The sequence below is a fragment of the Nasonia vitripennis genome (genome assembly GCF_009193385.2).
Source record: "Nasonia vitripennis strain AsymCx chromosome 3 unlocalized genomic scaffold, Nvit_psr_1.1 chr3_random0006, whole genome shotgun sequence".
Classification (NCBI taxonomy): Eukaryota; Metazoa; Arthropoda; class Insecta; order Hymenoptera; family Pteromalidae; genus Nasonia; species Nasonia vitripennis.
Window position 1 is genome coordinate 1006619 of NW_022279625.1, and position 26739 is coordinate 1033357.

A 26739-nucleotide genomic window follows, 5' to 3' on the forward strand; every position below is an offset into this window, starting at 1 on the left:
ACAGCTCACATATAAACCAATTTATTTGCCACCAATAGGAGGTTCCGATTTTGGCCACCTTGTAAAACTTCGCATGAAGTTTGAATTAAAAAACTATAAAAAGATATATATTTTTTTAATTTTACAAAAAAATAATGGTATTCTATCATATATAAATAAATTTTATTGCGATGTAAGAATCCATGTTAAAATTATGAATCTATATCAAGGAGCGCAGTAGCGCCCCGATGGCAAGTATAAGTTTTATACACTGTGCCGTCGGGAGCGCGCCGCGACCTATTATACTTTGAATTTGCTAAATAACCTATTTACGTTTAACGAATTGTGTATATATTTTATTAGATCTCCTGTTGATGTTTATGTATGAGTATACAATTTTAAAGATTTTCATAAGATCTTTCTAATTACCATATTATTTTGTTAAGAAAATTATTCGTTTGTAAAATAACACCGGCACACAAAATAAAAAAAGATGTCTGTACAAAAAATCAGACCCAGTATCCTTATGTTTTTCGAATAACTTATGATGAACTCTTCGAAGAAACTTATGAAAATTTAGAATTTAGATTTACCCTGTCTCTACTATCCCATAAACACAAGAAGCAGGGATTTTTAGTAAAACCTGATTGTTGTCCTAAGATCATGGTTGCAATTTTAAGATCACCACAAATTTTCCATTGATGTTCCAAGTACTTTATTTTTTCTAAATTTTCTTAAGTTTCTTTCAGCTTAGTCGAGTGAGCTATGGGAATAGATGCAAACCTGTTTCCGTTATGAAGCAGAACAGCTTTCAGACTTCGTTTTGACGAATCAATAAAAAGTCTCCATTCCTCGTCTTTATACGTATTCGGTTTTAATGCATCGACTAAACCTCTAACATCTGTACAATATACCAACGAATTCTCTTCATCGTTTGTGAAAAATTTGCTAAATTCTTTTTCTCTATCTCGATCTCGAAGAGAACTATCAGGAACTAGTTGCACAAATGTTGGAGAATTTCAAAAATTTGGGTTGCTTATGAGTTATAAAATGCATTTCTTACATTCCCATCTTGATTACTTTCCTCTTAATCTAGGAGACGTCAGTGAAGAACAGGGAGAACGATTTCATCAAGATATAAGCGTAATGGAGAATCGATACCAAGGAAGATGGAATGTCAACATGATGGCAGATTTTTGCTGGACGCTGAAGAGAGACATTAAAACAAATAACAAAAAGAGAAAAAGAAACCCATTGCATAGGTCATTTGAAGAAAAAAGAGTTCGTGTTAAAAATCAGCACACTGACAAAAATCATTACTTACTTCAAGAAGAATCGAACATACGTCATAAACCCGTCGCTTTATAATTTTACGGTGATCGAGGTAAAAAAAATAATTTTTCAATGATAATTTTTCATTTCTCAATATCTGATTTATTATTAATGATGTTGTGTTACACTAAATTTGAAAGATGTTATAAAGTTTATTTGACGATTTCATTAATTTTTATCTAGTCACACAATTCACATCAGGAACTATCAACCGACGGGCTTATCGAGTATGTTCGATTCTTCTTGGAGTAAGTAATGATTTTCGTCAGTTTGCTGATTTTTAACACTTGACATTTTTAAAACTAATTTTACTACATCAATTAGCGTATATTGATAAAAATACAGAAAAACTTATGTAAGCTATAAACATTAGACAATTGCTTTATTTCAAAATCAACAATATTGAAAAACACGAGTCAAAAAGTTAAATTATTAAAAAACGTTCAAGTTATGCATAGCCAACTCATTTTTTAATTGTTGTGCTGTCCAAAAATCAGCAATGTTTTTTTGCTGATTTTTTTTTTTTAATAATTAGGTAACGAACGGTAGACAGTAAGCGTCAACGGTCGTGCCTTAGACGCAAAATGCAAAGCGATGCACGATGGCAAGCCACCACGGCCGCCAGGCCACGAGTGGCGCGATAGTTATACATTGTGAAGATATCATTTTTTTATTTATTTAATAATTTTTTAACCTTTTAGTTCTGCAAGATACAGTCGGATAAATTATTCATCTGAATCAACAAGCTCAGTGACTGGTAGAAATTCGAGACCTGCATCGTCAGAATTGAGTAGATCTAGATCTCCATCCATACCCCGGCGATATGGATCACCAAGTTTTTTGGATAGGAGGCGAATAACTAGGTGAGTTTCTTGTATTATATTCATAACTTTATTGTTTTATTGTTTATACAATAAGTTTGAACGTAGATTAGCTTAAAAACTATGAGAAATTCCTCAGTAATCAAATTAATATTTCCACTACATATTTGTTTTCGAACATCCTTTGTCAATTTTTTAATAACCATTTACTTTAAGTAGTATAAATACTGGTATGGCGAATGAGTCTTTTCTCTCTCTCTCTCTCTCTCTCTCTCTCTCTCTCTCTCTCTCTCTCTCTCTCTCTCTCTCTCTCTCTCTCTCTCTCTCTCTCTCTCTCTCTCTCTCTCTCTCTCTCTCTCTCTCTCTAAATGTCTAAGAGTCTGTCATTTCAATGCGAACTCTCTCACGGGTCACATTGAGATGATCAGGCTTTTCTTGTCCACTCGCTCTCAAGCAATTGTCCTAGGCTCCCCTTGCTATACATATAAACGCTTTACCTTTAGTAGCTGAACTGCCGTGTGTTTATAAATTTGTAAGTCATCGGACTATATGTATCAAAATTGGATTAAGTAAAAATAAGAAGATAATATGTAAATCGAGACTGTCGAGAAAAGACTGAAATCCTACCCCACACAAATATCAACAACGCTCCTCAAATCCACGCTCATAAATCCCGCATATTCCTCCCGAAGAATCGAGCCCAACCAGAGTCCCTTTTTCATGCCGGCCCATAACCGACGCGACGACAAGAGCAGCTAGGACGACCCATAGCCAACGCGACGAAGAGCGCAGCTTAGCAGCACATCTGCACAACTCCTGTACTCCGGACGGTTCGGATCTTGGCCAGTTTATGGCTAGACTCTTTTTTGTCAATAGCTCGAGCCCCGCGCGCGGCTCAAGCACACATCTGGACACATTTTCTGAAGACTCCGGGAAAACGCGCACGCACACTCCTTCAGGCCCAAAACTCCTCCTCCTAAACCGTTCCGCCAATTAAAATGCTTTCGCTCCGATACTCTGGTAAGCAAAACCTTTCCTCTCCAAAACTACCCCCAGCAGACCAAGTACAAGCAAAGTCTCGAAGTATCAGTCTCTCTCGAACGCTCGACAGCTACAGATCACCTTATATACCTAACAGAATATACAAATACTTTCCTCCATACTAAGTGTTATTATTTCGCATTACTGGCCTATCGAATTAAGTTTCGATAGACCGTGCGATATCAAGGCACATTTCTACAGTAGCTGACACTTTTATTAATATTGGGGGTCCCCAGGTCAAATTTAAATCGTCTGTGCGTAATCTGGGATTGGTGCTTGATTCTAAACTCACGTGGAATGAGCATGTCACACAAATGTGTAAGCGTGCTCACTCATTAATGTATGGGCTCTACTTCTTTAGAAAGAGTACCAATCTCAGACTGCGCAAGCACCTCGTGCAAGTGCTCCTTTTTCCAATAATCGACTACTGCTCACTTGTGTACTGTAACCTGACTTAACTATATATAATGCTACACAGGCTCGTGAATTCAGGGATCCGTTACAACTATGGTGTAAGGAGAGACAAGCACATCTCCCCGTACAGGCGGGAGTTGCAATGGCGGATCATCGCCGGATGCAGGAAGTACTTTATTGCTGGCTTTCTGCGTAAAATGTTTAATTCAGCTGTACTATCAGATGTACTGGCTTACTTTGACTTCCGCGTGACACTTCGGTCTGTGAGGGGAGAGGTTTCACCTCTGGACATCCGTACCTTCGCGACAGAGACGCTGAGGAACTGTTTCATATCAACGCCTCATACCATTGGAATAGCCTACCATTACAGTGTGACAGTGCATATGTCCTCACAACAGCTCGGCATAAGCCCAGCACATACACGCGCGTGAAGCGCGCGCACACACATAAAAACACGCATTGCGACGACTATCAAGGCGGCAGGAGCCGCGCGCAAAGCATAGAAGTAGAATAGGAGAGAGAGAGGGGGGCAAAAGGATAAAAGCGTGACAATAGCCGACGCTGACTAATAAACACGCAACAAAAGAGAACGAGATAGCAGAGCCGGATTCGCACGAAGCAATCCGAAGGGCCCCGAATCGATCGAAGACGGACTATCGACCAGCAAAGAGAAGCGCGAATCGCTCTCTCGACTCCGGACTCTGGTAGCGACCACACGTGGCCAGGAGCCACGAAAGCTGGCCAGCCGTCGGAGCCGCTCATCTCTAAGGGCGCGGCTCCAGACCGGACCATCAGACCGAGGACCATGACATTGTGCCCAGGCTAAGGCCTGCCTGCAGCTCCCGCCAACGCCACGAGGAGGAGTTCAGTGGGCCACCGACTAAACGGTGCTGACGAGGTTGAACCCAAAGCAACCAGCCCATCCAGCAGCGGCAACGCGATGTTCATCGGCAAACCCGTGAGTCTGTCCTGTGTCGGCGAATAGCCCATCTCTCTCTCTCTCTCTCTCTCTCGGTTAATTTGGCGCATGGCACACCACGTGCAGAAAAGCACGAGTGAGTATATAGCTTAGCGTAGAGCTAAGGGCAAAGCCCGATTGTCGCGCATGTGCCGGCCGATCTCGATGGTCGTCTCGACGCACAACACACGCACACACGATTGCACGTAGTGCACATTGTTATTTCGAGTGAATAAACGTTCTGAAGGCAGATGAAGCCCGAAGGTTCTCTTAGCATAAAATATTAGAGTGTCACTATTATGCATGCTAAAACCCTTGCTTCCATTCGTAAATAAGCCGAGCATAGAAGGACTCCGCCACTCTCCGCGGTCTGTTAAGACGGAGATGCTGAGCAGCCGATGCGAGTTCCTAGTCGTCACCCGACGATCCTCTTTTTAACGTGGTAGCCTTGCGCGTCGGGCCCTAAGCTCGGTGGGACACACTTATCCGATTTCGCGCTAGCAACACGACATCCATCATTGGCTTCTAAAAAAATTACTAAAGAGCATTTTCTCGCACTTAAAAATATGTAAACATCTTGTACACTCTCGCGCGTACACACACATATGCTCACTCTCGCTTACTCCATTATCTCATCTTACACATTCTCACTCTACACAATCTCTAATAGATCCACCTTCACCTTTTTATTTATTACTCTTTTATTCACTTATGCTTTGACTATAATTATTGTACGACATAATGTAGTCGAATAAAATACCATATGTATCTTTCTCTCTTTCTCTGTCTTACTTACTTATCTGACCCCCTTGTCGTCCCGCTGCCGCTGGCATCTGGTTATTTTTATTTTTATAATCTAATAGTTACGTTCTGGCTGTTTAAAAATGAACAATCTTATTGTATTAATAAAGTTTATAAATTATAAAAAAGTCAAAGAGTAAATGTTTTTCGAAGTTGAGAAAATAAAAAAAATGCAAGTATTAAATTTACGTCGTGTTTCTATTGACAATAGCATTTAAAATGTATAGTTTTTTATCATTCCCCTTTTCTATATGAGGAGTTCTGGTCTTACACATTATTTCATAATAGTCATTGCATCTCAATAATGTTGTTGCATATACCATAGACCTCCAATGTTTGTTGATGATCGCCATTTTTGTATTTACTGAAGCATAATACTGTAGCATAATAGAAAAAAGTTTATTTTTTATTCTATTGATGTGTTTTGTAGCAATTTTTTAATTCGGTAATTTAAGTTTTTTATAATAATTAGCGGGATTTATTGAATAAGCGCCGACTGGGGACACACAACGGCGTAAGCGAGCGTTACGCATAGTTAGGAATTGCGAAACACATACACGCGCGCGCTCCACTCTAGCGAGCAATACTTGTTGCTAAAGCGTGCGCAGAGGAAAAAATCAGAAGAAACGCAGATAATGTTGAACGGCATGGAAGACGACGTCGAAAACTGGGTACTGAACCTCACCAGGGGTGAGCTGCGGCAAACATTGTCGAGCCTAAGACCAGGACGGCAATGCAGAAGACCAGTGGGTGCGACTGCACAAATGGCTGATGGGCGAATATGACCCGTCGGACTTCGAGCCGACGGACGAACTAGGAGCCGCGGCAGTGAAATAATAGCGAGCGGAGAGCCCCAGATCATTCTTGGAGACTACTTGTACAGAAGAGAAAAGAATCGGCATTAATCCGCACCCACTAGATGAGCTGATTTCGGATCCAGGAACCCAAGAGTGACTACAGAGAACGTTAGACAACGCCGTCGAAGAGAACGTCATCATACCAGAAAATGTACACAAAGAAGCCGGAGCAGATAAGGACGAGTTTAAAGACTGCATCGCGGGGGTCGACGGACAAGAGTACACGATGTCACCAGTCATGGTGGCATCGTGTACTCTTAATTATTGAAAAAAAAAACTTTTTGTTTCATTTCTAAGGAAGCTCTGAATTTGACAAACCGCGTTAACGAAAGAAAAAAAGGGATAAATCATATTGAACATTTGGATTCAGACAGATTTTATTATCTTAATTTTTATCTTCATACTTAATTCTTTTCGTTGAGCTACTAATTTAGTCGAGGAAATGAAGCACTAAAAACGGCCTGACTGGTGGCCTTACTGGTGAATTTTGAACAGTAAGACGGATCGTAATACGGTTTTTTGCATTCGATTCGTCAGATCGTCGGGAAATTTTGTGACCTAGTGTAATTAATAACTTTTTTGAAAATGCATTATTGCATAAATAATATGCATTTTAAAATTGCATTCCGAGAAGATACCAAATAAAAAATTTACAACTCTGTAAATATTGATGGAAATGAATCCAGTTTTGCTACTCGAGGGTCTTTGGGGTCGCTGAACACGAATACGGCAAGGGCAATGACCTCCGAGGTACCTGGTTCCCAGGGTAGACCGCATGAACATCATCCCTAAGACTTTTACGGGAAATTGTAACATAACGACTCAAAACTCGTTACTCGGGGGTTTTCGAGGTCGTTGAACACGAATATGGCGACGGCGATGGCCTCCGAGGTACCTGGTGCCCAGGGTAGACCGTATCAACGTAATGTCAACCCTGGGCATCAGGTACCTCGAAGGCTGTTGCCGTTGTTCTGTTCGTGTTTAGCGACCCCAAAAACTCCTGAGTAGCAAAACTGGACTTATTTTCATCAATATATTTACCGAGTTGTAAATTTTTTATATAGTGTCTCCTCGAAATGCAATTTAAAAATGCATTATTGCATAAATAATATGCATTTTTAAAAAAGTAATTAATCTTACTAGGTCATAAAATTTCCTGGCGCTATGATGAATCGAATGCAAAAAACCGCATTACGATCCGTCTTACTATTTAAAAAATCAACAGTTCATTGCTTCATTTCCTTGACTAATTAGCTTTATTAGATTTCGAGATATTTGATCTAATTTCAGTCAATATCTTCTAAAAACTTCAAACTTGTTAATTAATTAGTCAAATCGTTATAACATATTAATGATTAAGAAAAACTTAAACTTAATTATTAACCTAACTTAACCCAAACTTAATTATTGTAAGTCGTTTTAACTTGAAAAATTTTAAGTTATTATACAGATACGAAAAATTGAAACGTTGCATTTACAAACTAATTTATGCTGCTATACATCGCAAAGATTTTTTGGATAGAGTTTACAATACCAACTGCTCGCATTAATCTAGAGAAAGAATCAGTCATTCTTTACACGAAATTAATAATTGACGACGTTGTATTTTTAATAACTCAGGAAAGTCGAGCAACAATCAGTATACTTTTTCTAAATCTTTTACTCTTCCTTCAGACTCTTACTTATCTCTAGAGGGAGATAGCAACGTAGGATTTAGCATACATCACAATCATGGCGTAGCTAAGGGCTAATAAATAAAAACACGCTTTATTTTATGCTAAAACAATAAATAAGTTAATATATTCTGCAAAACTGCCGTTTAGAACACCGCTGACTACCAAGTTTTTTACAAGGTCATATATCGCATTTATTTTGACTGAATTTGATTTCTCGAGTTGCATTCAAATAAGGATGTTATAATCACTCGTACCTAAGACCACCGATTATAACACAACATGGAGCGAAACTGCAACGTATTGAATACTACGCTACTTGGTCTAACAAGGAAGGGTTTCCTAGTGTACCTCACTGAATTTAATCAGTTTGTGATATGTTGTGTTACTCAAGAAAATATTAGACACATGTTTTCTCTTACGTGCTAACTCGTTGATTTAAGGGGTGAAAATCGCCCCTTAAGTTTACCCCCAAAAACAGATTTTTTCTAATATCTCAAAAACTATTAAGAGTTTTTAAATAAAACCAACGCCAAGTTCTTTATTATTAAAAAAAGCTACTATATGCACAACTTTTATCTGGAAGGGTGTTAACTCCTTTTTTTGTGGGGGTTAATGTGCATTTTTTCACCATCTTTTCAATATATTAATGATCAAATCGGCTAGATTTGGTTCAAAATCATTAGGCAAATAAAAAAATAAAGTTAATGTGTCTCGAGATTTACGAAAAAAAAACTTTTTTCTTGATTGTTTTACCTTTGAGGTTATATTTTTATTTTATCCTAAAATCAAAAATCATATTCTTGAATTTTTTTCTAATTTTTTAAATTGGTTCGCACATTTACACATTTATTGTGAGTTTTTAAATTTTTAATAAAATAACATTGAATATGGATGGAAATCATTTCATTTTACGATGAATTATTGCAGGTTTCAAATGAATTTATATTTTGAACTCTTGTGTAATACATAGGTAATTGGAAATAAGATAGATAGATAATATGTTTATTGATTATACTCTTTGTATATACAATATGTACACTCTTAGTGTTAAGTTACAATATATCTTATTTTAAATTTTAATACTATTAATATGGAGAGGAAAAAATAATACTTATATCTTATTGAATTTACATCATACGATTTTCATAAGTTTATTGCTTCCTCCTAGAGGAAGCTTTGTAATAGTAAAATTTTGAGTTTCATCAAACCTTCTAGAAAATACTTTTTCATGATACGAGCACGAAAAAGGCCACTTTCCATACATGTAAAATGAATGGAAAATCGAGTTTTTCTTAATGGGAGAAAAAACTTTTTCCTCCTAAGGGAGTAAATTTTTCAGTAAAAAATTACTCCCTTGGGAGGAAAAAGTCTTTTCCCGCCGAGTGAGTAGCTGTTTCCTCACTCTGCAGCCTATCCGATGGATGTGTGTGTCTATATAAGTATTTTCGAAATTTTCGAAATTTTCAATTAAATTATAACAAACTATTCGTATTTCAAAGCTTATTGACAATTGACAAATTCATTTGAAACAATGATTCTTTGAATAAAACACTATTGCGCTCCTCTGGTAGAAATTAATATCAGTTTAAAGCTACTCCATACCTCATATTACTACAAATGGGCGAAAATGTGTTTATTTTTCGACCAGCGATGAAACGCTTTTTCGGACATTTTTTACGCATTTATTGTAATGCTTGTGAAAATAGATTTCATTGTTCAAAGCAAAGCACAAATGATAGCTTATTGATGGCTACGAAAGTACTACGCAAAATAAGTCGTCGGGTCAAAATTTTTGTTTTAATGAAGTTTATTTTGCTATTTTAATTTGATTGTCGCGGCCGATTCATTCGAATCTCGCGCCGCTAGTCTATCAGCTTTTTCGCGTTGTCTTGCAGTCTTCGCGGGGGCTCTTGCGCTGACCACCGCAGTCAACTGCGTGACACCCCCTACTTATCGCCTACGATCGGGAACAAAACCCCTTTGCTCCCGGTTCGCGCCCTCTTTTCCGCTCAACTTGAAGGCCAGGAAGAAGATATTAGTCCACGCTACTTGCACGAAACCGCGTGTCGCGACACAGTAAAACAAAATTAAAAGCTTTAAAATCGCACACTCACACTTCACTTAATTTAATTATTTAATTGTATTTTAATTCAGTTGTTGCTCAGTACAACGCAACTTGTTTAATATTACAAAAGGCATTAATTCTTTACCGTTCTGAACTCCGAATCCTACTCAACTCTCCGTGCTCCGAATAAATAACTAAACAACAAACCCAGCGTCTAGTATTCACGCTCAACGTTTCCGCTTGTTTTGTGTAAAACAAGCAAACGCGCGTACATTTTGGTCCTTCGAGCCGGATTGCTCGGAGAGACGGAGTTCATGAATTGTGAAGTGCTGTGGAAAAGTGTGATTCGCGAGTGCATTCAGAACTGTAACAGAATTTTCGGCACCGAAAAATTCAAGCGTCATTACGTGTGCGCGATATTCCAGTCACCCTAGACATTCAAGAGGAAGCACGAAAGAGTTTGAAAAATCTTTTCCAAAAAAAAGCTTTTCCATTCGTGCTGGGCAACTAAAATTCGATTCCGCGTATTATCGCGGCTTTGACCTTTCATCAAGGTCGATCCAGTGCGACGTATGTACACGACAAATACTAGTCCGCAAGAGAGAGACGAGCGACAAGCTCTTCCGCACCGACCGGCCGCTCAGCCGATCACAGGCACCACGAGGTACTGCCCGCGCTCTCCAGCGGCGCTAGCAAAGCACGTCGCGGAGTCACGAGCTGCGAGCTCCGACATCACGTGCTCTTCTGCTGTTGTTGCTGCCACGGGCTCCGCTGTTGTCTTAACCTCAACGGTCAACGGCGTTTACAAGGACGTCTCCTCGTTGCGACCTACAGGACGAGAACCAGCCTCCACTGTCACTGTTGGACCTGCTGTTGACAAGTCCTAGACGCACCGAGGATCTCTGAAACGAAAAATCGTTAGGCTAAGTATCGCCTGACTTTCTTTTATTTTTGCTTCTGCTGCTCGGCGCCATTGCTACCTGCTCAGCTTCTTTCTCAAAGCTATCTTTCTCTCGCCACTAGACTCAGCTTCTGTCACTTTTACACTGACTAGCAAATATAGTTTTCTTGCTGTTTCCTTAAACGTACTAAAACTTTCAGCAGGATGTCCGAGGAACTCCTCAAGCAGAAGGTAAAAGGGCAGCTGATCATCAACTTCATGGTCAACACCGACAAGCAGGCAACTAGCAAAACAGCTCCGGGTCTACTAGCTTGTGCAGAGCTTCTTGAGTCCTACTGGGCCAAGGTCTTTAATCGCCACAGCAGTCTTCAGCCTACGGATGATGATCTCAAGGAAAAGGAGTACGAGGACTACTACCTCCAGCACAAGGTGACCCCACGACAACGCCTGGCCACGATGCAGCCTGGGACTGTTAAAGGGAATACGCACTCTCTGCAGGTCGCTGGAACAAATACGGCTCCTCCACCCAAGCTACCGCTTCCTAAGATCAGCTCGACTGGGGACACGTTCAAAGACAGATTCTCTTCTATGATCATCACCGTTGCCTCCTACTCCGAGGTGACCAAGCTCCAGTATCTCCAATCGTGCTTGGAAGGAACTGCTGCCAAGAGGCTGAACAACTTGGAAGGAAAAGGAGGCCATGGCTGTCAGAGAAAGAAGGATGGGAGAGGCAAAGAGAAACGGAGAAGCAGACAGAAAAGGCAACATAAGAGTCAGAAAGGAAAGAGTGGATGGAGAAGGAAGGAAGGATAAAGAAGGTGATAAGGGAAAAGGGTAGAGACGAGAAGGATAAGAAAGAGAGAAGACTAAGCAACAGAAAGAGTAAAACAAAAAAAACGCTGTCAATTCATTGGCACGTAGCTTCCTCCAACTAAATTAATAGGTCCAATATATAAAATATTGTTTAGAGGAAGCAAACGTTATGAGAAAAATCGGTTTTTACATTTTAGCTCTTTATTAGAGAACCGCTCGACGAAATCGTTTAAAATTTTAGCAGCAGATAGTTTTTTTATGGTAGATCACTAAATAAAATTTTGAAGCATTTGACCACATTGTTTTAGAGATATTAGAAATCAAACATTTTAAAAAAAAAATTTAATCTATGATATCTTAAGAACCATAGGGGTTCGAAAGCTGCGCAATAAACTTAGCCAAAACATAACAACAGGATGATTAAAAAAACGCAAAATAGTGTTTTTTAAAAATCAAAAAATGACCATAGAAAGAAAAATAGTTAAAAAATAACTGTTTTTTCCGAATTTAGAATCCAGAAACGATTCTAAATTCGGAAAAAAGTTATGCATGTCAAATTTTATTGATATTGACGGAGTAGTTCCAGAAATATTACGGTATACATACACACACACACACCCGCGCGGGGATTCCGATACCCCGTATGTTGCGCGTCCCCTGGGTGACAGATACGGGAAAGCTCATCGGCGCGTCGAGGTTTCCTCAACCGGCCGAAGGGTAGAACAGAAATAAAATATGCTCCGCGAACCAAACAGGCTAGGGGAAGAAACCCCGAAGATAAATAAAAAATGGATAATGAGATAGTAGCATTACTATTCCAAGCGGGTCAAGCCACAGTGCCCAGTCCCGCCGTCGATTTCGATCGGGTGAAAGCCCCGGTGGTCGACGCTGGCTTCATGGATTTGGGGGGGGGGGGGAGGGGCAAACTCACCTAGAAGCTGCAGAGGTTTTTCACCTAACCACTGCTGCATGTAGACGTTTTTCTAAATTTTCAAAATTTTTATTATACTACTGTTTTACTTTGAAAAGTCCTCAACTTTCCCATTCCTTTAATACCTCAGTTTGTTTTACAATCGCTTGTATTATGTCCTTCGACTCCACACTTTAACAGTGGTTACTTTGATTCTGTGTTACTGTGCAGTTTTTGCCGATATGTCCAAATCCTAGATATTTATAGCAGCGAAGTGGACATGCATTCCGCTTTATCATTTGTATTCTGCATACGACCCAGCCTATCCTGATTTTCTGCTTTGCGATTATCTGCTGAGCCATTTTTGCTGGCATTTGAATGACCGCCGTCTGCGAATCGCCATATGCCTTTACGCACAGACTTCACTGCCGTTTCTTCTACTGCATTTAAGTCGCTATCTTGAAACTCCCTACGTAGCGCTTCCACAATGCCCTCCTTAGTGGTTAGAACATCAAGATCCTTTACTTCAGAGACCTCTCCATCTTGTGGGGTTCTTACAGTGACATCCTCTTATAGCACTTCTTGCACTGCTTGTCGAAATTCTGTTGCCTTCCCTTCCGATGTGCGTTGAAGTTCCAAAAGTAGGTCACCAACCGCCGTTTTGCGTATCCTATTTACGCTATCCCCTAGAATCTTTAGTTTTGGGTCTGCTTTCATCTTTCGCAAGATATGAGCGCAGGACTTCCCGTCGGTAGCTTTTATGATTAGAGCCTCCGGTCCGGCATTACCTGCTCGACCTTATCATTCGCAGATCCAGAAAGCTGTATTTCTTCTAGAGCCAGCAGGAATGTCTCCTTATCATAATCCTTCTTTTTTCTTCATTTTATTATTACCGCTTGGTGGTTACTGTTTGTGTAATGATCGCTCACCATCCACAATCTAACTGAGCCAATCAGGCAGCTGCTGACAAACTTAAGATCTATGATAGACCCTGCGTCTCTTTTTTGAAATGTGTAAGATTATTCCTGGTTAACTAAGACCAAGTCAAGAAGGGCGAATGCTTCCAATAGCGCTTGTCCTCTTTTGTTCATTTCTTGGCTGCCCCACTCTACTCTCCAGGCGTTGAAATCGCCTGCTTTCAGTACCGGTTTTCTTCCTACAGCATGCTGTACTATTTGGTTCAACAGTTGTCTGAATTATTTTATTGACGTGTTGGGTGAAGCATAGCAGCTGTAAATGTGTACGCCTGCGACCTTAGCGCGTACGAATCCTTCATTACGTCTTCTCATTTTTTCCTGGAAAGGGGCGTCTCCGCATGCCCATATCGCCGCTTTACCAGTACTGTCCATATCCCACGATGGTTTGTTCAGGTCTCTGTATTTTTCACAGACGATGGCTATGTCGATTCCAGTCTCGCGGACATACTGGCTCAGTAGGTCCTGTGCAGTCGCGCAGTGATTCATATTCAACTGCTCTACTTTCATTTTCTTTGTCTGTCAGTGGCTTCCACTGCAGCTCGGTAAACTGGGCGTGCATAGCTACCAGCTGCGTGTTCACTTTTTCACCCTGTGCCTCCTTTGCAGAGTACACAGTTGGGTTGGTTCTTACACTCCTTTGCTTTGTGCCCATCTTTTCCACATTTAAAGCAAAGCTTACTTCTGTCTTCAATGACTGTGCACTTTCTACCGATATGGCCAAAACCTAGACATTTATAACACCTAAGCAACTCGTTTTTGTGGTTAGCCACCCGGATTCTACAGTTAACCTATCCTATTTTGATCTTCTGTAGCTTAGTGATCTTAGCCGTTATCTGAGCTGGTACCCGTATCACTGCAATCTGCGTGTCACCATACGTCTTTCACAGAGATCTTATCGCAGAGACTTCTATGATGTTCTCCTCGCCAATTTCCTTCTGTAGTGCTTCTAGTACATACTCTTTTGAGATAAGCATATTCAGATACCTTACTTCAATGATTTCTTCTTCCCGGAGTGCTTTTATTGTTGCGCCTTCCACTAGTAACGCTTTAACTTCTTCTTGGAAGTCCGAGGTTTTGACTTCTTTTGCGCGTTTAAGCTCGCCTGCAACTGTTCTGCGTATTCTATTTACGCTATTCCCCAGTGTGTTGTGACGGAGCCGCTTTAATTTTGGACAAAATGTCTGCATAGCTCTTTCCCTCTGAGGTCTTGCCCGCTTCTGTCCATTCTTGCTGGCCCTGTTCTGGTTTGCAACGATAGGGACACTTTTATCCTCTTTGCTTGTCTTTTTCTCCTTTTTCTTTGACTTTCTTGTGACGACTTCCTGCCACGCTGTCTTTTCAGCTTGATTATCTGCTCCTTTGTTTCCTGCACTTCTGTCCTGTGGAGTAGTTGGGACTTCCTCCGTTGTACCCGCCTTCCGGGATCTGAGACTTGATGTTGTCTGGGTTTCCCTCCCCTGTGTTCCCGGGTGCTGGCATTGCAGTAAGTTATCTTCTGCGATGCAGAGATTCTTATAGCTCGCTTTTATGGTTCAGGCAAGGTCTTTAATTTGCTTGTACACATTGTGTCTGCCCCTGACATACTGCATCAGTTTATCGATTCTGCTGCCAAGGCGATCCAAGTGCGCATGCCTTTGCGTTATTCATGCAGCTCTCTTATTCCTGTCTGCATCAACCTCCATTTCCATATCACCTGCGTCTCTACATGCAGCCCATTTGTAGTAATATGAGGTATGGAGTAGCTTTAAACTGATATTAATTTCTACCAGGGGAGCGCAATAGTGTTTTATTCAAAGAATCATTGTTTCAAATGAAATTGTCAATAGTCAATAAGCTTTGAAATACGAATAGTTTGTTATAATTTAATGTTCCATTAATATAAATAGCATAGCGCTGCTATATAAAGTTTAATGAATAATTCTACCAAAAGAAAAAGTTAATTAGACTATTATTAATTTTTTTGTTTAGCATTTGCTAAAGCTTCCATATTTCCTTTAACAAAAAACTCGAACTCAAGCCTACTAGCCACGATTTTCCAATTCTAACCTCAAACCGCGATAAGTCACGTGAAATTCAGCTTTATCACTCAACCAAATACAATGGGCAGTTTCTATACTGAAAAACAAGATAAGCAGATTGAATTTATCAGAACTATCCATGAAGTAGGTTAAAAGCTTTACATTCTGCCTAAGAAATGGCAAAGAAAACTTTTATAATATATTATTACTATGATTAAAGTAAACCAGTTCGAATATGCTATCATATCCCTGGAGTTGCAACATTGCCTTTGCATTAATATTTCAGAAGTGTATGGACAAGTATTTTTGGGAAATACGTCTAACTTTATCATTTAGTTTATTGTACGTTTGAAGATAGAGCCGCCGTTAAGTAAATACCGTTAAGATACTAATGAAATTTGATATGTTGACTTATAATATTGCAAAAATAACTTTAAATAAATTTGTAAGGCCAGGGTACGTGGTAAAAAAATTATAGGCAGTTTAATTTTTACTTTTATTTAATGGAACACAACACCTTTATACCCTGAAAAAAAGAATTCTGAGTGAAAATAACAAAATAAAAGTTAATAATTTAAAATTTTTTATAGTGATATTTAGTATAAATACCATTAACTTTACCATGCTAAAACCTCTATTATCTCTGCTAGCCCATTGTGGCACTTGGTGCAAGTATTTGTGGATTTTTTCCCTGTCCGTAAGATTCCAAGTAAACCAATGGTTCTTTTGGGCTCAAACTCAAGGAGGATACTTTGTACACCTGTAGTTTTGGTATGAATTTAGGGATTTTAATTTGAAAGCTTAGAAATAATTTGGCGGTGAATAAACTGATTTTTTTTTGCTTATTCTGGCACCTCTTTGTTTGTAAAACATTTTCTAAACATTCAAATCAAAATCCCTGCATTCATACCAAAACTACAGGTGTACAAAGAATCCTACTTAAGTTTGAGCCCAAATAGTATATTGTGCAACTGGGTGGGGGGGGGGGGAGGCGATTTCTAACGAGGGTGAGATTTGAGCACGAGTTGGAGTCGAGGGCGCCGAAAGCGCCCGGGACGGAGACATCGAAATACTAGTTTATCGCCGAGAAGGTCGCGCGCAATATCACCCTCGCATATGTGCACTCACTCATACGTACAGTCTTAGATACTGCGCGCTCTCATACCTTCGTCCTCTCGAGTACAAAGTCGCTGACCCTGGATACAATCGCTGCAATCACACTACTTGGCAGGGTAGGCAGGATTCCGCGCTGGCACACACACACACACACCTTTACATGCTGGGCTCAGCATACCGGTAAATAACTCTCGAGCGAAGTCGCGAGTCGTGTTGATGATTCAAAAGCCAAGAGCTATCTGAGCACACACCTGAAGGATTAGCCCGCTCTCTCTCTCTCTCTTCGGAAAGAATTAAAGATTAATATTAAGCTTGCGCGCGAGAAATTTATCAACGATAAATTAAGCCAAATCACTGACCATGCAAAAAGATGGCTATTCCTGTCCAAACTTATAATTGTCAGACCGCGCACTAATACTCCCCTTAGTAATTTCAAAGCCGAGGAGTTAAACGAATTTTATGCGTCCGTTGCCACATGTCATCCACCATGCTCGCTGGATGAGCTACAAAACATCTTAGCAATCCCTCTGGTTGAATTCGTACCTCTCGACTACTCTCTAGTACTTCAAACTGCTACTGAATATCTAGGAAAAGCTAAAGGGCGCAGCAGTGACGACTTATCACTACACTACTTCAAAAATGTCCTTGGTTATGTCATGAAAACGATGACTGACATTTATAACGATTCTCTGCACTCGGGAATTTACCCCTCCGGCTGGAAAAAGTCACTCATTATCCCATTAAATAAAATTGCAAAGCCATTAACCTCCTCGGACACGCGTCCTATAGCTAATCTGCCGCATTTTGCCAAGATATTCGATAAACTTGTGACAATACAGTTAATGGACTTGCTCGAAACGAACAATCTTCTCACTTGCTACCAATCTGGGTTCAGAAAATACTTTAACACGCAATCTGCATTAATAAAAATAGTCGAGGACATATGAATTGGCATAGAGAAAGGCATAGTTACCATCGTTATCTTATTCAATTTTCGGAAAGTTTTCGATTCTATCAGCCACACAGTCCTATTACGAAGGATGAGGGAGATGAACTTCGAGAATGTCATCAGATGGTTCCACTCATATCTGTCTGACCGATCGCAATCAGTCTTGGACCTAAATGGCTTGCCAACGGAATTCTTAAACCTATCATCTGGCATTCCCCAAGGCTCCAACCCGGGGCCCGTGGTGCTTGTCATCTTCGTCAATACCATAGTCCGCTCATTGATGCAGCTTCTTAAGTAAAGCAAATATCGTGAATAATCAAGTAATAGAAAGCGCGCTCATTTTGACTAGGCACGTAGCAACAGTACTATACCTTATAGTAGATTACGATACGTAAGCGCCGAGTAAAACTGAACCATTAAGTCACTAGCATCATATAAAATTTTATAACACAGACTGCTAAAATCTGCGAGTCACCCCTATTCGTGACTAAACTAGTCCTTATTTGCACCGTAAGGTTAGCGCACAAGCGTAAAGAGTGTGATAAACACGGTGCATAAAAGGACTACTTAAGTCTTAGATAGGCGTTACTTAAATGCGAATTTTAGCCACACTGTGCTATAATAATATAATGGTACATTACGATACGTGTGACTTAAATGGTTCTTTTTTACACGGCGCAGTTAGCACCCGAGCGTAGCGAGTTATTTTAGGGTTTTAAATTATAGAATAAAATGGAAATAAATTTTAAATATTAAAAAATGTTTTCAAACTCTTTTAGCATTTTAGCACATTTTCCGTACCCTGTATCAAGAAATAACATTTGATACCCGTGCAAAAAGTTGATTCTATACGAGTGAAATGTTTGTCGGCCGAGCGAAGCGAGTTTTCGCCCTTGTATCAAAATATACTATTTTAACAATCCTTATTGAAAACTCTTAAGAGAGATCTTTGGTCAAAACTCTATCAGTGATTTTACGTACAGATTTTTGAAATTTTATAAATAGATGAAATTCAGTTGGCAATAATCAAAAGAAACTTCATTCATTGTAAAATCACTATGATATTCTCACCTGAAATTTTCATGCCTAATAATTTAAAATCAAAATATTGCTCAAAATGCTTCAATGCATCTATTTTTGAAATAAACCTAATAGAGGGATATACATAATAGTAGATATTTCATTGGAGATTTATCAATAGGGATGACTATAGATAACTGATGAAAAAGTTAAAATATTCAAAATTTCATCAGCTTGGGGTGTGCAGTCGCACGGCTCGCGAGAATATATCAAGGTGCGCGGTAGCGGTCCGATAGCAAGTATAAGTTTTATACACTGTGCCATCAGAAGCACGCCGCGACCTATTATTCTTTGAATTTGCTAAATAACCTATTTACGTTTTACGAATTCTGTATATATTTTATTCGATCTTCTGTTGATATTTATGTATGAGTATACAATTTCAAAGATTTTCATAAGATCTTTCTAATTATTCTATTATTTTGTTAGAAAATTGCTTGTTTATAAAATAATTAAGTTTGAAAATTAATTTTGCGAAAAACATTAATTTTTCGCCTCTCCGATTCACTTTTTTTTCTTTCAGTCAGTCATAGCTATAAATATACATACGATTCTTTAATTATTACAAAGGCTACTTGATAGATATTACAAATATAAAATAATTTAAATCATATGCCCTGTTGACTCATCTGTTGCATTATAGATGTAAAGAAGATTGATTGCTGTACATTCAACAGTAATAATTTTGAATGAAAAAACGGCCGCTTCATGTCTTATCAGGTTAAGTTAATTGATCAGTTAATGCGAGTAAAGCGATTAGTAGTTCCAAAATATTCTTATTCCCGGAAGATAATCATTCAGTGCAAGCCCAGCTGAGTTGATCGAGCAGTAGAACAGTCAATATTCCAATCAGAATTCAGCAGATATAGATAGAGAAGTCTTATTTATATACTAATTCAGACGCCAGCTTCCTTTCTGTGTTTTTTTAATTGTCCCTTGGATTTTTCAACGCGATATGGTTATATTTATAGCGCTTATTGAAAATAACTTGGTTTTCCTTTTAGCAAATAGTTTCTCTGTTTGTTATTAACAATAATAACGGCGAATTCATGGTTTATTAAAAATATCTCAAAAACTACTGAACCTACAAAAAAATCATCGTGATTAAAGGTTGCTTGAAATATTGAAATGCATAAATTATCATCTGATGTATTTTCGCGTAAAAGCAGTTTTTGCAAAAATATAACTCCTAGCATCGTGTCCCTAAAATTTTTCAACTGGATATTGAATTGTAATCGAGCAGCTTATTACAAATAATTTGGTTTTCCAGCTGTCAAATACTTTTTTTATTCATTATTGAAAATAATAATGGTCAAAATGTGGTTTTTTAACAATAACTCAAAACCGACTGCTCTTTTTACAAATAAAGTTATTAAAACTTGTTGAAGACAAAGTGCATAAAGTATTAACTAAAGCATTTTAGTGCGCAGGTGTAGTAGATTTTGTAAAAATCAAACCTAAACTTTTAACTATTATATGCTGTAATTCGAATTGAATTTTCCTTTAAACATTTCTTTATAATATTTGAAACTCATTAAAAGGTTATGAAATCAGTTCAAAAAAACACCTTTTACAAGGCAAAATGTTGGCAACTATAAGTTTTGTACCTATCCTCACCATTCTGTATCTTAGTAATATAATTATGATTTCTCCTATAAAAAATTATGCGATCCTTAAAGAAATTGTCAAATGTTTATAGCTTACAAAAGTTTTTCTGTATTTTTATCAATATACGCTACTGAATGTACTGAAATCAGTTTTAAAAATCAGACACGAACAAAAATCATTACTTACTCCAAGAAGAATCAATCTCACTATAACTTCAAGGTTAAAATCTGCTTTGTGTTTCATGATTCTCTCACATCTAATCTGAATGTTCTAAAACTAATCCATATCATCTTGTGCAAAAAATGAGCATAATCATAAATATGAAAAAATCAAGTAAATTCTTCCTAAGTATATAAAAGAATTATTTAAACACAAAACGGATTTTCATCTTATATAAAAAATAAGATGGTTGTACTTTTCAAAATTATTCTTTTAATGTTTACTTGCCGTCCCGTTGTCTTATAGCCTATCGATGAAACACTGGCATTATTACTTTTATGGTGTGAATCTGTTAGATAATATTAATTAAAATTACAATATTTTTTCATTATAATCTAAGGAGCTCTTATCAGGATGTTGTTTCAAAAAACTTCAAATATACCATGTTTGTTGCAAAGAAAAAATCTCAAAGCTAAATTGAATAATTTGAAAAAATAGTAAGTAGTTTTGAAATCATAATATTATTTATGGTACAGTATGGCTAAAATCCGCTTTTTAGTCACGCCTATCTGTGGTTAAAGTAGTCCTTTTTCAAACCGTGTTGATCACACTCGCTATGCTCGTGCGCTAACTACGCCGTGTAAAAAAGAACCATTTAAGTCACACACGTATCGTAATGTACTATTTTACTTTGATAATTTTGATTTAAGATCTGTTTTGATTAAAAAGGCGATACATTTTCATATTTATGTGGGTATTGATCGTTAAGTCATAAATAAATTGTTTTTAGTAAGTATGCATCTGATTTACTCTATATACATCGTAGACCATAAGACAACGGGACGGCAAGTAAGCATTGAATGAATAATTTTGAAAAGTACAACCATCTTATTTTTTATATTAGATGAAAATCCGCTTTTTGTTTAGATAATTCTTTTATATACTTAGGAAGAATTTACTTGATTTTTTCATATTTATGATTTTGCTCATTCTTTGCACAAGATATAAAATATATTTAGATATTATAATAAACATATATAATACATTATTCAAAGTATATAATTTATTGTAATATTTGTTTAAAACATCTATTTGATTATAAATTATAGTTTATTTAAAGAAATTTATATTGTTCAATGTTGTCACGTGTGGATACACGTCACGGGTGTCTAATGACTATAAGAGAGCAAGTAGAAGAGTGCAACGCGGTGGCGGCTGTGGCATGACGACAGAACGTCTGTCTTGCAAGCCAGAGAGGTTCGTCACTTTTTGTTGCACTCTTTACTCGTAACAATATTAATAATTATAAGAAAATTATTACGTAACGATTTTTGTCGTTTCATATTAACAAACACATGGCTTTAAAAAAAAGGATCATATCTGCAGAAATAATTATTTGCAGTATCCCTTTCATCAAGACCAAATCTGCAGATTACATTTTGTGATATTCATGAATACATACATCATTTGTCATTTTATATTCATAAACACATAGATAAAAACCGCTGCCAATGCTTTGGAACGTAGCTTCCTTCAACAAAATTTATTGTTGAAACAGATAAAATATTGTTCAAATACAGTATATTAATGACTAAAAATACTCTTCAATCTTAATTATTTTACATAAGGAGCACCTGTCACAATATCAAATCATATAATTTTCATGAAAAAATATAAACCTCAATATTTTAAATACTACAGGATCCTCATAATCTCATAAAATCATTAATTGTCTCAAAATATTCTGAACTTTAGTTAGCGAGTTATAAAGTTTAACAGAAATAGTAATTTTAAAAATAAATATATATACATGCTAAATATAAGACAAATATGAGTAAAAACTTTCAATCTGAAAAAAATATGTTGATTTATTAAAGTGGATTAGGCCTATCGGGGATACCACTTTTTTTGTTAAGGACTCTTCTAAGGACCGTGGGGTCAAGCGCGTTTACAACTGAGAAGTCGAGGAGATACAGCGGGGTTTCACGAGTATAATGCAAACCCGTGACAGCGACCACACAGTTCGAGGTCTGCTCCTGGCGCCTCTTGACCTCGCCCAATTCACTGCGTAGGCTGCAAATCTCCGCAGTGTTGGGCACAGTGCTGCCGTTGTCCTGCTGCATCATCGGGCTCCTCGATGACAGATCTTGGATTTGTGCTTGCAGCTCAGTGATGGTGGACTCAGCATTGTGTATGCAAGTTTTGAGTGCAGGCAGCTCATCGAGGGCCTTGAGTCGCTTCTCTAGCGGACCCAGACACTGCTCAATTTTGGAAATCCTCTCCGACACGATGTTCTGGGTCTTGAGGGCCTCCATTTGAGCATTGCGTAAGTCGTCCAGTGCTCCGCGAATGTCCCTCAGAGCAGCCTCAAAGGACGGCGTAGGTCTTGTTGTTATTCCGGCCTAGCGTGCTGGTGAGGGATTTCTCGACGTATTGGCTGATGGTGGTGCTGACCTCGTCTTCTTGTTCACCGGCTGCTGTTGTTTGGGAGTATTCCTGCCTACTGCTGTTGTTGCAGTTATTCCCGTTGCTGATCTTGTGGCGGAGGTGGACTTAGTCCTCAGTTTGGCACCCTTGGCGTTGCTGTTGTCTGCACATGAGGGACAGGCTATAATCTGCCGGTCGTTTACCACGATCGTTTTGATTTTAACGGTCTTTTGGCACCTGACGTGGTAGTGCAGACCACAAAATTCACACTTCTTGGGCTCCGTGTGCTGTATAGGTTGTTTACAGCTGCTGCATGACTGAAAAGGCACTTCGACACTCTTCTCGCCGTTTGTACTCATTTTTCGTGGATAACTTACTAGCAGTCGGTAAGGCAGATATTTGTAGGAGGATGATAAGTTATCGACGGAGTGAAAGAGTAGGTGTGACTCTTACGGCTAGATGGAGAGTTAGTGGAAAGAGCGTGAAAGTACCGACCTCGATCAGTGTGAAGTCGCCTTGAGAGTTCTCCCACGGTGCAGCCGATGTCGCCACGATGTTGATTGCGGAGAGAAAGAGACGCCGTGCAAGTGAGGAAACCAGCCAAGCCAAGCGAAGCAGATTTGTAGGTTAGGAGCCGTGTAGAAAGTTTGTAGTAGAAAAGATGACAGAGGAAAATGAGCGAGAGAGAGAGAGAGAGCTTAGTGAGAGCCCACGTTTTGCACCCGTACAGAACCACCGGCAGTATTATTGTCCTGTATATTCTTATTTTAACGTTTTAAGACGAGAGCCTCGACTCAAGTCTCATGTTTATTTCGACATTAATCTCGTTTCTATCTTTTATGGTCGTACTCAGATACCTGAATTCGCTAACCTTTTCAAATGTAAAATTCCCAACTCTGAGATCTCCCTCCCCTCTACAGATGCCTAGTTTATCCAAAATCATGTACTTTGTTTTTGATTCACTCACTTCTAACCCTGTATACTCCGCCGCTTTTATGAGGATTTCCGCGTTTCTTGCTACCGTTTCCCTACAATCCCCCAGTATATCAAAATCATCTGCGTAGCCTAGTATCTGCGTTGTTCCATTAAGCGTTGCGCCCAGCTGGCTAACCTGCTTTTTTCTAACGACATACTCTAACGTTAAGTTGAACAGCACCGTAGAGAGCCCATCCCCGTGTTTTAAACTATCGCGTATCATGAAGGGTTCTGATACATTACCACCTACTCGGACCTTTCCCGTGCTTCCGTTCTGACATATTTGAATCAATCTCACGAGTTTTTTTGGTACACCGAGAAGTACTAGAATTTGATACATTTTGCTTCGCTTAATAGAATCGTACGCTTTTTTAAAATCTATAAATAGTTGGTGTGTATGGTTTCGCAAAATTCCCACTTTTCCTCTAACAACTGTCTTATGGTAAACTTTGATCGCTCGTCGATCTGTTGCGCTGAAATCCGCACTGATAATCTCCTACTATATCTTCCGCGAATGAAGTGAATCTAGCTTGTATTACGTTTGACACAACTTTGTAGCATGTTGCTAAAAGTGAGATAGCCCTATAGTTATTGCAGTCTGTCTTATCCCCCTTTTTAAAAATCGGTATAATGATAGATTCCTTCCAATTTTCGGGTATTGTTTCATTTTTCCAGATGGCACATACTAGTTTATAGATTTTAAAAGTAAGCTCGACGCCCCCATACTTGAGTAACTCAGCTGGTATAGAGTCATTTCCCGCTGCTTTGTTGTTTTTTAGTTTTTTAATCGCGGCCTCTACTTCTTGGTAGCTCGGTTCCTACACGTGGAGTTCAGCAGTGTGAATTTTGTCCCCTTATTCTTCGCTATTTTCGTGCATTTTTAATAATTTATCAAGATAGTTTTCCCACAGCGACAGTAATTCGTTGTCATTTGTTATGAGATCCCCGTTTTCATCCTTCATCAATTGCGCTCTACTCCTTAAACCCTTTCTGATGGTGTTAATCCCTCTGTACATTTCGCGGGGGTTATTTTCCTTACTGTTAGTTTCTATTCTTCTTATAAGATTCTTTTGATACTCCCGCTTGTTATTTCTGTAGATCGCGCCCGCCTATTTCCTTACGTTAGATACTCTTCTACGGTCCTATCGCTTCTATTGCGTAAGCTATCTAATTTAGCCTTTTTGCGCCTTTCAAACCACATTTCGCACTCTTCGTCAAACCATAATTTGCTCTTTGGCTTTTTCTTTTTACCCAGTACTTTGTTCGCGGCCTCTTTTACGGTTTTTTTTATGTCACCCCATAAGCTATTCAGTTCGTCATTCCCCTCCGGCGATGTGTTTGCTTCTTCAAGTGCCTGAAACCTGTTATTAATTTCTATCTGGTACCTAATTCGCTCTGTTCTATCCCGTAGTTTTTCAATATCGAAGCTTTCTACCTTGTTTGTTCGCTTACTACTTTGATTCGCTACTAATCTAGCTCTTAATTTGGCTACTACTAGGAAGTGGTCCGAGTCGCTATCTGCCCCTCTATGAGCCCTTACGCCGAGAACGTTAGTATGACGTCTTTTTTCCATGAGAAAATGATCAATTTGGTTCTGTGTGGCCCCGTCCGGCGATGTCCACGTTGCTTTGTGGAAGCCCTTGTGCTTAAAACACGTAGTTTTTTAGTCTAATACGACTAATAATTTTAATTTTAAGTTATATAAATTCAATCTGAATAAAAATGTTATTGTAAATGTTGAAAATACTATTTTTTTACCGTAGTATATACGTATATTATGCACCGCATACATATTTTAGTAAATCAATTAGAGTGTATTGATAAGATTTTTTTGCGTTATTTTCGAGATAAATTTCTAGTTTCGCTTCTTATATAAGGCTCCGATCGAAACGTAGGAACATTTATTTGAATTCAAATATCGCGCGCCCACGCGCCACCTGTGGGCACGTTAGAATCAATGTGTCGGAGAAGGATAGAGCGACTGTTCCTGCTGTTCTGCTAGCAGACAGCAAATATTTCAAAACACTGATATAGTCCTGGGATGTGTTTTCCACTAAATAAACACAGCTGATGTTATAATACATAAAAAAACTGATATTTTTAAAAGTGTTTTTAAATTAATCTGAGTAGTGTTTGCAGTGTTTTTGGTTATAGCTTATAGCTTATAACCCCACAAAGAAAAAAAGTGAAGTGTTTGTCTCAAAGCAGAGTAGTGAAGATATTAAAAAAGTGTAAAGTTCAGTGATTTTAAAAATATCGAATTCAGGTATCTGGGTACGACCATAAATGATAGAAACGAGATTAATGTCGAAATAAACATGAGACTTGAGTCGAGGCTTTCGTCTTAAAACGTTAAAATAAGAATATACAGGACAATAATACTGCCGGTGGTTCTGTACGGGTGCAAAACGTGGGCTCTCACTAAGCTCTCTCTCTCTCTCTCGCTCATTTTCCTCTGTCATCTTTTCTACTACAAACTTTCTACACGGCTCCTAACCTACAAATCTGCTTCGCTTGGCTTGGCTGGTTTCCTCACTTGCACGGCGTCTCTTTCTCTCCGCAATCAACATCGTGGCGACATCGGCTGCACCGTGGGAGAACTCTCAAGGCGACTTCACACTGATCGAGGTCGGTACTTTCACGCTCTTTCCACTAACTCTCCATCTAGCCGTAAGAGTCACACCTACTCTTTCACTCCGTCGATAACTTATCATCCTCCTACAAATATCTGCCTTACCGACTGCTAGTAAGTTATCCACGAAAAATGAGTACAAACGGCGAGAAGAGTGTCGAAGTGCCTTTTCAGTCATGCAGCAGCTGTAAACAACCTATACAGCACACGGAGCCCAAGAAGTGTGAATT

At 38.7% G+C, this 26739-nt stretch overlaps 1 protein-coding gene across 2 annotated transcripts in view; it reads left to right on the plus strand.

Annotated features, from left to right (window-relative positions):
- The first annotated feature begins 1075 nt into the window (after positions 1-1075).
- The window catches only part of LOC116416720 (serine/arginine repetitive matrix protein 4-like), a 38564-nt gene continuing 12900 nt past the window's right edge, over positions 1076-26739 (plus strand). Inside the window, exons 1-3 of one of the 2 annotated variants that reach the window (XR_004227056.2) lie at positions 1076-1363; positions 1495-1559; positions 2013-2174. Coding sequence is in view for 1 of the 2 variants with exons in the window: in XM_032601815.1 (XP_032457706.1) it covers positions 1126-1241; positions 2013-2174 (278 nt within the window). In the remaining variant the exon portion in view is untranslated. The remainder of the gene's footprint in view (positions 1364-1494; positions 1560-2012; positions 2175-26739) is intronic. The other variant, XM_032601815.1, reaches the window with a different exon arrangement.